The sequence below is a fragment of the Aplidium turbinatum genome, chromosome 2 (genome assembly GCF_918807975.1).
Source record: "Aplidium turbinatum chromosome 2, kaAplTurb1.1, whole genome shotgun sequence".
Taxonomy (NCBI): Eukaryota; Metazoa; Chordata; class Ascidiacea; order Aplousobranchia; family Polyclinidae; genus Aplidium; species Aplidium turbinatum.
The window spans coordinates 29,337,782-29,353,556 of record NC_137473.1 but is presented as its reverse complement, the minus strand read 5'-3'; the positions used below and the strand labels follow the sequence as shown (position 1 = coordinate 29,353,556).

The 15,775-nt window shown below is 40.7% G+C and overlaps 1 protein-coding gene across 2 annotated transcripts in view; it reads left to right on the top strand.

The window, feature by feature from the left end:
- LOC145786724 (origin recognition complex subunit 2-like) overlaps nucleotides 1-7,381 on the top strand; it is a 77,148-nt gene extending 69,767 nt beyond the window's left edge. For both annotated transcript variants that reach the window (XM_082598460.1, XM_082598453.1), the window contains exon 15: nucleotides 6,977-7,381. In XM_082598460.1, the coding sequence (XP_082454586.1) occupies nucleotides 6,977-7,060 (84 nt within the window). In that variant the 3' untranslated portion in view covers nucleotides 7,061-7,381. The remainder of the gene's footprint in view (nucleotides 1-6,976) is intronic.
- Nucleotides 7,382-15,775: the final 8,394 nt, after the last annotated feature.

The window sequence follows — 15,775 nt, the reverse complement described above, 5'->3', positions numbered from 1 at the left end:
TAGGTTGTGTAGGGGTCAAGCTATCCATTAAAACTAAGTATTATCTTAATATCGTATTACACACATAATGGTAATTTCCAAGATGGCGTCCAAGATGGCCGCCATTACCTATAAATGACCATAACTACCTGTAAATGCCATAAATATCATATTGTAGTAGACAGGCACTAATAATTTACTGTTGTCTTTTTAGGTGCTGCCCGTAGCCTATAGTATAGTATGACGATCACCAATAGTGAAACATGAATGGAGAAAGAGAACAGTGCAAATTTGGATGTGAGAATAAGACTGAACCGTTGAAAGGATAGACCCTCGGTATTGTCAGTATTCAAAACTTTATCAAGCATAGCAAAACCTATGGGGACAGGTATCATGAGCTTCTTGAAGAAAAAGTTGAAGGCTGAATGCACAATGAAAATCCTGAAGGCTGAATGCACACTGCACAGTTATACGTCACAGAAACTGCGCTTCAACATACACTTCAAGCCTGCAGGTTCAAAAGCACAAAAGGAAGAATCCAGAATACTCGTCTTACATTCCGCCTAAGACCAGGAGACGGTCATCACTATCAGGGTTTATCTTCAAAGTACATTGTTTGTTTTGTGGTGAAACATGTGTGCTTGAAAAAAATCCGAAACACCCAAAACGTTGGCGACCAGCATATTCATGTCGGAAATAGGCAGTGCAGGTGGCAAGAAGTCGCTCAAGCAAACTATACGTCGTCGTCGTGTGAGCGTCTGGGGCCGAGGGTCTATTCTTTTACCACCCCAGATTCACGATGTTCCCGGACTACACTGGAAGGCTACTAGAGAGCAGCCAGTGTTTGGTTTCATCATCCATGACACGCAGAGCTTCTCACTCCGTTAGGTGGCTTGAAGATGGTACAGTCATTGATGATGTGGTCGGCGGTTTGTTCCTCGGCACCACATTCGCAGGAGGAGGAAGAGGCCATTCCCCATTGGTGCATGGTTGAGCGGAAAAACCCGACGCCACACGGAGACGGTTGAGGCGCAGCCATGCCGCCTTGGTAGTGTCAGGCCATTGGGGCGCGTGTCAGCGTCGGGGATGAACGAATAGAGTCTGGTGGTGCCCAACCTCCACTCAGAATTCCATCCATGGTCCGCCCAAGCAGCCGAAAAGATGTCCCGTTCATCAGCTTCGTTGATCAGAAATTGAGCGGCTGGCACAAATGGGTGTCTTGATTTCAGTCGAAGGGGTGCTCGTTTGGGAGAGCAGAGATCCCGCAGTGGAGAAGGTGGTCAGGCTCCAGTGCCCGTAGGCTGAGGGACAGAGTGGCTTTTTCGCGACGAAGCTCGGCGGGTTGGATACAGCGAGAATGGGGAGATTGTCCAATGGTGTGGGACGCAGGCATCCGGTCACTGTGCGCAGGGCACTGTTTATGGCAGTGTCAATGTTATGGCAGTGAGCACTGCGGCACCAAACAGGTGCACAGTATTCTGCTGAAGAGTAGACAAGGGCTAAGGCTGCTATACGCAAAGTGTCAGCCCTCGCCCCCTAGCTAGAGCCTGCCAGGCGCTTGAGTAGTGCAGAGCGGGATGTCAGTTTCTTGCGCAGTGACACCAAATGGTGGCGGTATGTGAGCGATCTGTCCAGTGTCACCCCAAGATACCTTGGTTCGAGGCAGAGTGACAGAGATTTTCCGTTGTTCTGGACGTGCAGCTCACGATCAGCTTACCGATTGTGGAGGTGGAAAGCTGCTGCCACAGTTTTGGTTTCGCTGAGTTTCAGTCGCCAGTTCTGGAGATAAGCTGAGAGAGTTTTCATTTCCTGGCTCAAGGTGTCTTCTAGACTTTCCCACGACTTTGTGGAGTGGAGAATTGCCAGGTCGTCCGCGTAAGCGTATTTTGTGGAGACCGTGGTTGGCAGGTCGTGGGTGTGGATGTTAAAAAAAAGTGGAGCCAGGACCGATCCCTGTGGGACGCCGTTTTTCAGACGTCTCAGTCTGCTTAGTGAACAGTGTAGATTACTTGGTAAAGTGGCAGCCTGCCATAAATTGTATAATATGTGTTTGGTAGTCTGTGTGAGAATTTAGAATTACAATTAAAAAACATTTGTTATAATATAACACCTGTTGTCGTTTTCCTTTTCATATTTTCCTCCAAGATTGAATGATAGGCTATGTAAGATAATTTAGTGTCACGACGGCCATCTTGGAAATTACCATTATGTAATGCGATATTAACATAATACTTAGTTCTAATGGATAGCTTGACCCCTACAACCTAGGTATGGAGACAAAAATCACCTTCCTAAGGTGAATGGGTAAGGAGTTATGGTCATTTACAGGTAATGGCGGCCATCTTTGACGCCATCTTGGAAATTACCATTATATACGTAATACGATATTAAGATAATACTTAGTTCTAATGGATAGCTTGCCCCCTACAACCTAGGTATGGAGACAAAACTCACCTTTCTAAGGTGAATGGGTAAGAAGTTATGGTCATTTATGGGTAATGGCGGCCATCTTGGAAATTACTATTACTGTATGTGTGTAATACAATATTAACATAATACTTAGCTCTAATGGATAGCCTGACCCCTACAACCTAGGTATAGAGACAAAAATCACCTTTCTAAGGTGAATGGATAGGGAGTTATGGTCATTTATAGGTAATGGCGGCCATCTTTGACGCCATCTTGAATTTCTCAAATTGCCCAAAGGTGACGACATGTCATCAAGCAGTTTCTGAAAATAGAGACCCTTGGCTACCAAAATCAACAGTAAAAAAAACTTAATACAACAATGCAGGGTCAACCATCCCCGCTCCCGGACTACTGCCATTAAAGTTCCAATATTTGTGAAGTAAATATTTAATAAATTAATGAATTCAATAGAATCTGTTTTATAGCTTTTATCATTTAGTTGAAGAAAGCTTTTTATTATTCGAATTTCTTTTCCCCTTTATCATCTCATGAATGATCTTCCATGTTTTCTTGGAGTCACATTTTGTTTCTTCAAAGTTTTTTTATAATTGTTGATTTTTTCAATAATTGTTTCAAACAAGCCGCAGTTTGGTCTTGAACAGTACTGCGCCTTCGCCATCGCTACTCTTATCTTCACTTCATTTGCTGACTTTCCATTTTTATGAATTGTGCACCCTGTTTTCTATTAAATCGGGAAATTATTGCATTATCATTCATTACGTAACAATTATGCAACAATGTAACAAATGTGTAACAATGAGATGTGTTGTGTTGCATTAACTATTTCAGTAGGTACGCCAGTAGTAAGATGCCATAACAAAGATGTCATATCTCATTGTGGGTCGCACAATAAAACTTGCATTAAAAGTGGGTCGCGAACTGAAAAAGGTTGAGAAGCATTGTCTTAGAAGCTTCCTTAATGGCCCTTTAAATTATCTGTCACCACTGGTAGATCCATCTAATGTAGCGAGGACGTGTCGAAGGGGTAGCTTATTGGTGTGCAACATGCATATAAACCAACTCACGCGATGACCAAGGCGTTGTTCCAGTCCAGTTATCACACCTGATTTAAACCCAGTGTTTCCATTCACGGAATCAAACCCAACTACTTTGACACAATGCACCATGTTATATTTTTTTAAAGAGTTCATGAGAGCATTTGTAATATCTTTAGCCGTTTGTGTTATTGGACTGACAGCAGTTAAATACTGATTTCCAGGTTTCTGAACAACACTGTAGTGTTCTTTGCGAATAAAAATCTTGCCACCTGTTCTTGATGCTATCTTAACAGTTTCATCTTAATAATGTAGGTGACATCATTAATTACGTCATCAAGTACCAGCATGATGTTTATGTTTGGAAAGTACATCAATTCATTATCAAATAACTTAGAGATGAAGCATGTAGGATTATCAGTTTTATCGCTATTGGCAAATTACTGTTTAATAACGTCATTGATGACGTCATCATTTTTCGGAGTCAATACGCAATGAATTGGATTCTCCTAATTATATTGAATCTGCTGACGCATAAATCATCTTTTTACAATAAGAATTGAGTAAGTTATGACGTTTTCAAATCTCGTGAAAACAACTCCCTATTAAAAACAATGCATTTTCAAGCCTCGAAAAAATCGCTTGGTGGCTTTATAAGTCGCGATTTTTACAAATGAAGACGATGTCCGATCAAGCTCAAACTTTCATGAATGTCTTTTTATGACTATTAGCAAGAAAGAAAGTTTGCAGCAATGAAATCGGAGAAAAAGTCCAAATTTCGACCCACCCTATTACGTATACAATGGCTAGGTTGCAACAGAACAGTTACCTCGAGACCATTAAAGAAATATGACGAAAAAGCACTTATTTAGGAGCAAAACACGTACCGTGCATCATAAGTTTTAAAAAAACGTTTTGTAGCAGTAATACCAGATACATTTGCAGCAACAGCTGTACTGACGGAAGCAAAGGTAGAGGGTGAATCAGTATCCATTTCTTTCCTTATTCTTTTAACTTTTTTCATCGCTCGTTTTGAAATTTTATTATCCAGACTCCATTTTATCATCATCTTTCTTTCATTTCTCTGATCTAACAAAAATTCAACCTCTATCGCTGGAATACAATCTTCAAATGTACATGCGCACAGAACTTTGCCTTTGTGAAATTTCAGTTCCTGCTCATGACTGCACTTACATTTGCAAATATCGCATACGGTAACTTGCTTAGCCATCCTTCCTTATGACTGCTGCTTTTCTTTTTTTCCCTCTTTAAAGATGTTTTCTTAACAGATCTTTTAATTTGGTTTGTACTTGATTCCTACTCAAAATTGGCAGGCCAAACTTAATCCATACGCCTACGATGTCTTCTAGTAATTGCTCTTTTACGTCTTTAAATCTTGAGGGTTTCTTTTCAAAATTAATATTAATTTCAGTCTATTTGGCTCTGATATACAAAATGCCAAGTAACTTCTTTATTCAAGGGCAAAACATACCTCATTCCTCCTTCACACGCTCCAGCAGCCATTTTGCACTACGGTACGTTCCTTCTGAATGATGAGATGGCGCAACCGATTAGGCGTTGGCTTTCCAATTATGCAAACTTGGTTCGACTCCCGGCTTCAGCTGGTTGTTGAAACACACTGCTCACCCCTACCCAGGGTGTAATGAATAGGGTGGGCGTAGTTGCTGCAGTAAAGGCGACCGAGAGAATGGAACTGGCCACTAGGGTGGCTAGTTTTTGAACTTTTTTTTTAATTCTCTCGGGGTAGTGGGAAATGGTGCCAATGCGTGAGAAAACGCTCATGATAAAATTTGAGATTCGTAACAAATTGTCTTCAGCCTCCTCATGGGCCCAAAAATCGAAAAGTGGGGTCAAAAACGCAATTTTTTTCAAAAATATTTTTAGTTTGGGTAGTTACAATATTGTTTAGATATATCTAAATAACCTAAAAAAAAATTGAAGTCATTTGAACTATTCCTTCAGCTTCCTCACAGATTCTGAAAATTTTCATTTTGCTGAAAATTTTGCATTTTTGTTTGTGGTTACATAACTACAAACTTCGTCAGTGACGTAAATTCAAATAAAATACGTCACTTTTTCCTACCAAATTAACCCAATTTCATTAAAAAATGACGCAACAGCTCAGGGCAGGTCTACAAAGAGAAATACAATGACGTTTTACAGCTGGCAAAATGTTTAACGCAATTATGTATCGTAACCACAAACAAAAATGCTAAATTTTCAGCAAAATGGAAATTTTCAGAAGCTGTGAGGAAGCTGAAGGAATAGTTCAAATGACTCCAACTTTTTTTCTTAGGTTAATTAGATATATCTAAACAATATTGTATCTACCCAAACTAAAAATATTTTTGAAAAAAATTGCGTTTTTAACCCCATTTTTCGATTTTTGGGCCCCATGAGGAGGCTGAAGACAATTTGTTACGAATCTCAAATTTTGTCATGAGCGTTTTCTCACTCATTGGCACCATTTCCCCACTACCCCGAGAGAAATTTTAAAAAAAAGTTCAAAAACGAGCCACCCTACTGGCCACCCTCTCTTTAGTGCCGAAGACTTAGTATAATGAGAATCTTATCTTCTCATTCCCCAAAGTTCAGTATCTGATTATGGAACCTTTACCTTTTTACCTTTTGAATACTACTTAAGCAGTAAACCTGCAACTTTGAGCTGCTAGTATTCTAGAACAGTGGTTCTCAACCTGTAGTCCGCGGACATTTGCCTGGTGGTCCGCGAGCAAAGTTTGAAATTGTTATTTTTTAACCCTTTGCTTCCCAGTATTGCTGCACGGCAACACAGTATTTTACGCTTCATTTCTTCCTTATTTGTAGCTGTTTAGCAACATTGGTAAGATAAGGTCATAAAACAGTTTTGCAAAGTTCATAAAACTGTTCTGTTTTTGTTTTATCACAGATAATTTTTGTTATAATTATTGCTATATCACAACAAAACTACGTGTTCACTAAACTCCATTTACACAAAACTATCAATAAATTGTGTTGAAGAAAAATAGAGGATAACGCAATAAAGCCATGATAAGTAAGAAAACAAAAACTCAAATATCAAGCTCAATGAAGGATTTTAAGCGCCACCCCCCACTCCTTGCGTATCCAAGCAACCTATATAACTGTATGAGGAGAAGGGTAGCCCGCGCGGATAGCTCCGTTGGTTAGCGCGTGACATCGTGAACGAAGAAGCGTTAAGATCAAGCGGCTGGTTCGACTCTCGGGGTGTTCGCTTGAGCAACGCATTCTAAGGACTGCTGTCTATTCAGCGGCACTTAGTGGATGGAATAATTCCCCGGATACAACATTTCAACAATCGGAAACTTTATCCTGTCAATCTCAGTAACCGACCCTTCGGCAAAAGACTCTACAAGTATGCGAACCTAAAGTACCAGGAATAACCTATCAAGGCTTTGTCAGTCCGAGGATAAAGATTCAAAACCAAACTCTTAAATCACGGCTTATTTGCTTATTGACTCAATTTGTGATTGCTGCGATGGTTTTTGTTGCAGGGAGCAGATGGCGGCGAGTACTTGTCAGTTCCCCTGGACATGGCGACGTTGAAGGAATATTTAGAACAAGATGAATTTTCTTAACCTATCTTTTTGTGTTTTGCAAACCGTGCTCTTTTTAAAGTTCATGTAGCCTGCGATCTTTAAAATTTGAAATAATGGACCTATTTGCTGTTAAATTTTTTTTTAAATATATTTCATACTCAGGTCCTCAATCCAATAACCGCTGAAAAAATTCTCCCTTTTTTCATATGTTTTCAGTATGTTTTCAAACGCCTTTCCTTTATAGCCTAATAACACTAGATCACCGATTGTCAGCTGTCTTGCGTTATTTTTTGGTTGCTCGTGAATGAATTTGCGCCCACTGCCAGTTTCGTATTTTGTTGAATAAACTCTAAAGTATTTGTTTAATTTTATTTTTCGGTATTAAACCTGTCAGTAAAATGAAACGAACCACATAGGCTGCAACATCCCACATACCAGCACCCCAATGAATGAAGGTATGCTACAAATTGAATAGTTGTCGTGCAGGACTGGTCTAACCCAAGCGATTGAAATGAGCAGACTGGCTGGGAAAGGTAACTGACGTTGCGTTTTCTTTGTTTATTCATTCTTGCGCGCAGAACTGATGCAATCGGCAGAACTTCTAGTCGATTTGTCTGATACGCAGGGTATGGGATGGTAGGCAGATTATGAGATAGAAAATGGAAAGGAAGATTTGGTGGATGGGATAAAGGACAGTCTTCCATCTACACTTTCTAACATCGTATCAACACATACAACTTTAAAAAATAAAATAAACCAATTACAGTAAAAGTTTTAATTTTTTTAAACTGAAATAATTCGGTTCCTATCGAACCAACGCGACTTTGGTCGAATGGTTGTTCAAGAAGTCAACAATATAACGAAAGTCATAGTTTGCAGATGAAAGCAATTTTGGACATGAGATTGAAGTAATTTTAAAGATAAAAGATGGAAACAGCCTCTTCTATCCCATGCGCTGCTGATATGTCACAATATTGCAATAGATTTGTCTTCGATTGGGACACCTTTAGCCTACCGTAGGCTACACCTTTCCCGCTCCTTTTAACCAGTGTTGTACTCGTCAACGAAATAAATTGACGGCGTCAGCGCGAATTGCCTAAAAACTTTACGGCGTAAAGCATTGCGTTAGCCCTCAAAGAAATTGACGACGTCAGCGCTATTTCAGCCAGGGTCTCACAAAACCGAAGTAGCCTATTTCAACCAAGTTTAGGCTAACAATAGCTATGAATAAAGAGCAGGTCTATTATGTTTTGAGACTGTATTGTAATTAGCTGCTTAGCCTATAGCCTAGTTATTTTCTTGTGAACACACAAGCATTTCAAAACGTTTGTCTGATAATCTGCTGCGTTTAGGACGCATAATGTCCTTTCCATGTGAAAACATGTGTTCCACAGCAGCGCTGGATCGTATTGGTGTGTTGTATTTCAAAAACAAGCCTTGAAAACGTTCACTCGGAAAGGTATCACTGTTCCAAGCGTGCTGTGATGGTATAGCATGAGGTCCACTGCAACAAAATCGCTCTTTTCAGGGGCATAGAGCTCTTGAAATAAAGTAGCCTATCTACAACCTCCGCGATGACATTCATTGATTTTTCGCTTTCTCTGTCTGATCCCTCGTTCTCGATGGGCTACTGCTCACGATATGAGTGATACTAGCCTACTACCAGAGGTGGGCAGTAGCGCGCTACTTTTGTAGCGGCGCTACTTTTTTGGTAAAAGTAGCGATAGCGGCGCTACTTTTTAGTTGGAGTAGCGACTGCAGTAGCGGCGCTATTTTTTTCCAAAGTAGCGGGAGAGGCGCTACTTTTTTTCAGTCGCACTCCGCTACCCGCTACTTTTTAATTTAAATTGAAAAAAATGCTTGTTTTTTTGCAATACTGGCGTGGTCAAGCAGCTATATAATCGGCCTGGTTGCAAAGTTTCGGTCTTTTTTAGCTGACGTCAACTTCTTCGGCGAATATCTCCGTGTGATGAAGCCTATCTGCCAGGCTTTAGACATTCTCCAGGGCGAGTCCAAGGCATATTACGGAGTCTTGCTTCCAACCATCACAATTTGCGGGAAGAAGTTGACCGAGATCAGTGATCTTAATTGTGACTTGTGAGAAGTTGAAAGTGAAAGTCCTTGAAGGGGTGAAGAAACGATTCAACAAGTGCTTCAACAACATGAAATGCGTTATGGCATCATGTCTTCATCCCTCCTTCAAGACGTCGCGGCTACAATTTCTGCACTACGTTTCCACGGATGATGCTGACGCACTGCGAGAAAAAGTCAAGACAGATGTAATTCGACTGTTGCGCGAGACATCAAGCCAGGTTGAAACCGATAAGAGTGACACCAACACCAGTCATGACTCCGAGGATGTATTTTTGGAGTGTTTACGCCATCCCGTGAAACGTCGGTGCAGAAGGAAGCAACAATTGTGGACGCCTTTTTTTCGGACAAGAGCAAGTCCTTGAGCTTTTCGAATACCGAGTTAAAACATATCTGTTCATTAAATACACCCCTATTCCTTCCAGTGCTGCGGTGGAGAGACTTTTCTCTGTTGGAAAAGATGTGCTTAAGCGAAACCTGAGAGAAAGCGGGCAGGACTTAGTGACTCTCATTTTGAAATGCTCGTGTTTTTGAAAGATGAGTAACAATAAATTTCCTTTAGAATGTGTTTTCTATATTAACGACGTTAAATTGACAGCGTAAATGAATGATAACATTCGTTTTCAAGGTCATTTTTGCTTCACTAGGGACTTGAGTGTTTCCTAGTGTCATTTTAGACAAAAGTAGCGGAAGAAGTAGCAGTAGCGCGCGCTACTTTGGCCCGAGTAGCGGGTAGCGCGCTACTTTTGTAAATTGGTAGCGGGTAGCGGTAGCGCGCGCTACTTTGCCCCAAGTAGCGGTAGCGGGTAGCGCGCTACTTTAAAAGTAGCGGGTGCCCACCTCTGTCAGAGGTGGGCAGTAGCGCGCTACTTTTGTAGCGGCGCTACTAGCGGCGCTACTTTTTTGGTAAAAGTAGCGGGAGCGGCGCTACTTTTTAGCTGGAGTAGCGGCTGCAGTAGCGGCGCTATTTTTTTCCAAAGTAGCGGGAGAGGCGCTACTTTTTTTCAGTCGCACTCCCGCTACCCGCTACTTTTTAATTTAAATTGAAAAAAATGCTTGTTTTTTTTTGCAATACTGGCGTGGTCAAGCAGCTATATAATCGGCTTGGTTGCAAAGTTTCGGTCCTTTCTAGCTGACGTCAACTTCTTCGGCGAATATAATCTCCGTGTGATGAAGCCTATCTGCCAGGCTTTAGACATTCTTCAGGGCGAGTCCAAGGCATATTACGGAGTCTTGCTTCCAACCAATACAATTTGCGAGAAGAAGTTGTCCGAGATCAGTGATCTTATGACCTGTGAGAAGTTGAAAGTGAAAGTCCTTGAAGGGGTGAAGAAACGATTCAACAAGTGCTTCAACAACATGAAATGCGTTATGGCATCATGTCTTCATCTCTCCTTCAAGACCTCGTGGCTACAATTTCTGCACTACGTTTCCACGGATAATGCTGACGCTGTGACGCACTGTGAGAAAAAGTCAAGACAGATGTAATTCGACTGTTGCGCGAGACAACAAGCCAGGTTGATACCGATAAGAGTGACACCAACACCAGTCATGACTCCGAGGATGTATTTTTTGGAGTGTTTGCGCCATCCCGTGAAACGTCGGTGCAGAAGGAAGCAGCAATTGTGGACGCTTTTTTTCGGACAAGAGCAAGTCCTTGAGCTTTTCGAATACCGAGTTAAACATATCTGTTCATTAAATACAACACCCCCATTCCTTCCAGTGCTGCGGTGGAGAGACTTTTCTCTGTTGGAAAAGATGTGCTTAAGCGAAACCTGAGAGAAAGCGGGCAGGACTTAGTGACTCTCATTTTGAAATGCTCGTGTTTTTGAAAGATGCGTAACAATAAATTTCCTATTGAATGTGTTTTCTATAACGACGTTAAAATGACAGCGTAAACGAATGATAACATTTGTTTTCAAGGTCATTTTTGCGTCACTATAGGGACGAGTGTTTCCTAGTGTCATTTTAGACAAAAGTAGCGGAAGAAGTAGCAGTAGCGCGCGCTACTTTGGCCCGAGTAGCGGTAGCGGGTAGCGCGCTACTTTTGTAAATTGGTAGCGGGTAGCAGTAGCGCGCGCTATTTTGGCCCAAGTAGCGGGTAGCGCGCTACTTTAAAAGTAGCGGGTACCCACCTCTGCGTATATTCATAAACCACAGCTTGTGAAGTTGTGAATGAACCTCAAAACGTCAGACTGCTAAGTGCTAGGCAGCGCCAGCACAGCACGTAAAATTAAATCATACCTGTAGCCTAATTCTTGGTCTCAAAATTTCATATAATCATGCTTATAGACTTTGGTTTGGTTTTGAATCTTTATCCTCGGACTGACAAAGCCTTGATAGGTTGTTCCTGGTAGTTTAGCATACTTGTAGAGGCTCTTGACGCAGGGCCGGTTACCGAGATTGACAGAGTGAAGTTTCCGATTGTTGAAATGTTGTTACCGGGGAATTATTCCATTCACCAGGTGCTGCTGAATGCAGAGCAGTCCTGAAATGCATTGCTCAAGCGCACACCCCGAGAGCCGAACCAGCGCCGCGTGATCTTGAGCCGGGCGCGTGAACACTGAACTAACGGGGCGGACTCAATAATACTTTAATGCTAATTTCTTCCTAAACAGAATGAGTGCTATGGTCAGGCCAAAGTGAACTCATAGGCCTACAACAGATTAGATTTATTAGTTCTTATAAAAATGAATAAGTAAGTTCTGGTACTACTTCTAAGCTTCAAGTAATCGATGCTTAGCGACTTTACTAAACTTCCAATTGTGCCTGACTGAACGCAAAAATGAGCCAGGAGAGGCACAATGTTGCTTTTGCAACGTCACAATTCCATTGCTTAACAATGGCTACAGTAAAAGAAAGACTCCTTTTGACCTTTGTATTGCATGGGGCGCAAATTAGATTTTGAAGACAGTGTAAGTCACAAATTTTAATTTTTACCAACCGATTTTTGCGCCCCTATCAATGTGGCGCCTATGGCTCGAGCCATGCCTGCCATACCCTAGATACGCTACTGGCGATAGGGTAAATGCTCAAGAGGTGAAGATGCAAGCATAATGCTAAAAGTTATCAGTGATATCTGGGCTAATGCAGTTAAAATATATCACATATAACTCCATACACAAATGCCGAATGTCATCAGGTTGTAGGTTAAGAAAATTACGTAGTACGGTAATCATTCAACCACACAGGGGCTCTACGCATCCGTCTTGGTCTTTCTGAAGAGCTATTTCTGGGGTAGCTTTCAGAGGGTGCGTCATGGTTGTCAACTGGGGATACGTAAGAGCAGGTCGCTTTTGTCGATACGAAGGTGCCCTGTTCCTTTTATACCTTGTGCAAGAAGCGGACTCGATTATGTAGATGCGCGAAGAAGGTATTTCGATCACTCTCCCTCCCCAAGTAGCAAAGATTGGCGTCTAGCCAGCTCCACGCTAGCGAAGTTATTGGCGACGCGCCAGCCACCGATCTGCTCATCGCATAACCGGCGTAACGCTGGCGAAATTCGACAATAAAGTCGGCTGTGCGTAAGCGCCTCGATGGCGAAAGTCGCTCAAGTTAGTTAACAGCGCGCTGTCTGTACGCCTACGAATTTCGCTAAACTTACTGGCACGTTTTTCCGGCTGCGCGCACTGTCGCTGGACTGACGAATGTCGCCCTGCTGAAGCTCCTTTTTTTTCGGCCACCAGCAGCAGCTGTTGTTTTGCGAAATTATCAAAACAAACCACTAAAACATTTTGAAGCATTTTGTGTATTAATTGTCTTTTTGTGGTTAAAGCGAGACGCAATTCAAGAATGTAAAACAACGAAAACAATGAAGATTTTTAATACACTGACTTACCACAGCTCCATTTTCGTAACACAATGCTAAAAAATGTTTCAGTAATTAATGAATGGCGGTTTTTCTGATCATTTGTAATACAAATAACAAAACAATTTACAAGTCCAAGCCATGGGAGAGCAAAGCTAAAGACTATAAACATGAGGTTATTTGTAAAAGCCCAGCAGCTGCATAAGTGAATTTTGACAGTTTTCGCGAAACAATAATTTTTAAGCAAAAAATTCTATCAAAAAAAACTTTCTTGGTTTTCGAAGCTATAATGAGTTTGATTAAAATGTTTGCTTGCAAGATTTACCCTAGGCCTAGGGTAGGGGTAAGTAAAATTTACTCCCGGTTAGAACCAATTGTGTACTACGTACTACAGTATCATAAGTAAGTACTGTACTATAAGCATATATTGTAGGTATTGCAATACGTCAAAATCACAGCACTGGAAGAAAATACACAGCAACATCAAGAACACTACCATTGCTTCCACTGTACTCTCTGATGTAATAAAAATTAATACGAAGCTAGCAGAGAAATTCAGATTAATGAGTTTTTTGTGCTATCTGGCTTTGCTATCTGTCACCAGCCGCCTTCAAATACCGCTTCACTTCAGATTCGATATCTTTGTCCGTCGCCTTGGCTTGCCTTCGAATCACATCTGTAATAATACAAAATGAGCTCTCTGTGAAAACAATTTCGCTCACAACAACAACTTAATTACACTACTAACTCATTATTAGATAGCACATCTTATGATCGTGGATGAAATGTCGAAAATATGTAATAAGAGTGACGCAGAATTAGGTCAGCGCGTCATAATCACCACTGTTGTATTGAGCGGGAACATTTGCTGTTGTATGGAATATATCCAGCTGCGATTACCAGCGCTGTAGGTCTTGTTTGCAAAGTGTTAATCCGAAGTGCTAATTTACATTGGCTGGCAATATTGTCGTTTTTATATCGATTCAATGTTGTCGGACATTGAATCGTTGTTAAAAAGGAAAACTAGGTTAGTTGACATCCGAGGGAAAAACACGTGTCTTCATAGTTCAGAAATGTTCCCGCTGTGGGTTAGTGACTTCAAACCCTCAATGGTGACATCATAACGGAATAAATGGTCAGATTTTATGAAAGGCGGTATGCAATTGAAACAATTTACTGAGCTGCGAGCAGTTGAAACAATTTAGTGTCGTTAGATGGTCCCTCAATACCGGATTACAATCCCGATAAAGCAGTTATTGCGTGGTGTAACGATTCTATTGCAGGACGTCGCCCAGACTTCAACAACGCTAAGTTATCATTTTAACATTGTTGCAAGTTTAATTTTATTTGCTTGTGCTATCGTTACTTTGGCCTCCAACCACGCAGATCTGGCCACCGAGAAGGAGCTTTCGGTAGGCCACGATGGCTGCCGGAAAAAAACACGAGTTTTAAGGCCTGCCCTAGTCAACAATTTAGGTCGATCCTTTCCTGAAAAGCATAGGCTAACAATATATACTGCATCATGTTAGCATCAAAAAAGGTTTTGCCATTTTTTACATCATAATAATAAACCAGTAGAGTAGTAGACTACTATTTCTGGTGCTTTCGTGTGTATCTCTAGTTTTAGAAGCACTGTGAACACAAATCAACACAACACTTCAAAACTAACCGCAGCTATATCTTCTTAGAAACATCGTCCATTTTCCAGGAATAGGTTGAATGCCATTATTTGCTGCGTTTGTCTGGTTGAATGGCGGTCACCAGGTTACAGATCCAACTATTATGGACAATTGCCATAGCACCATCCTCTCCATCAAACTCTATTATATGATATTGTTCCATTTCTGTATCTCTCGTCCAAGAAAACCTTGTATCAATAATAGGCTATGAACAAAACTACAGTTAGTTAAGAATAAACCTGTGAACAAAACACATGTAAAACAAATAATTCGTCATATGGTTTGTTCCGATCTTAATTTTGTAATATAATATATACAAAAACTAAATTAAATCAAATGTAGTTATTACTATCTGAAGCCTTTACAAATTGTTTCACCTAACGGATCATCAGAAGGTCTGCAAAAAACATGTAAACATTAAAGAATCGATAATTCTGAAAAGATATTAAATATTACAACTGTAAATTAATCTGCCAAAAAAAATCTCTAAACCTGTACTTCCTGAGAAGATATTAAATATTACAGCTGTAATTTAATCTGCAAAAAAACCCTCCAAACCTGCATTCCTAAAAAAAAAGATATTAAATATTATAACCGTAATCCAATCTGCAGAAAAAAAACTCCAGAATTACTAAGGACAGCCTCCATCCGCCACGATAAAGTATCAATCAATTTGTCCCAATGGAAACCAAGCAACAATGATGGCAACATCTATGACATCACAAAGAAGCAAAATGCTTGTTATGATCGGCTCAACCTGTAGTAATCTGCACAGAATGAATAAAAATTGTTTTTAAACCTGTAAAAATTAAATGAGATTTATAACCTGTAAAAATCAAATGAAATTTTTTTCAAAATTATAACCTGTAAAAATCCCAAGGAATTGTGATGATGTAACCTGTAGTGTCCTGAACTCTGTAAAAATTAAATGAGATTTATAGCCTGTAAAAATCAAATGAAATTTTAAAAACCTGTGAAAATCAAAAGGAATTTATTTTATTTTGAAGTACTTGAGTTTAAATTTGTTTCTATGACGACATTTGCCGACCAGTTCCGAACGCTTGTTCAAAAGGTGGCCACTATCAGCCTTCAGAATGGCCAGCTTTTCAGCCAAACATAGGCCACAATTGTTACGACCACCACCACTATAAGGCCGAGCACAGCTGTGGATGGACC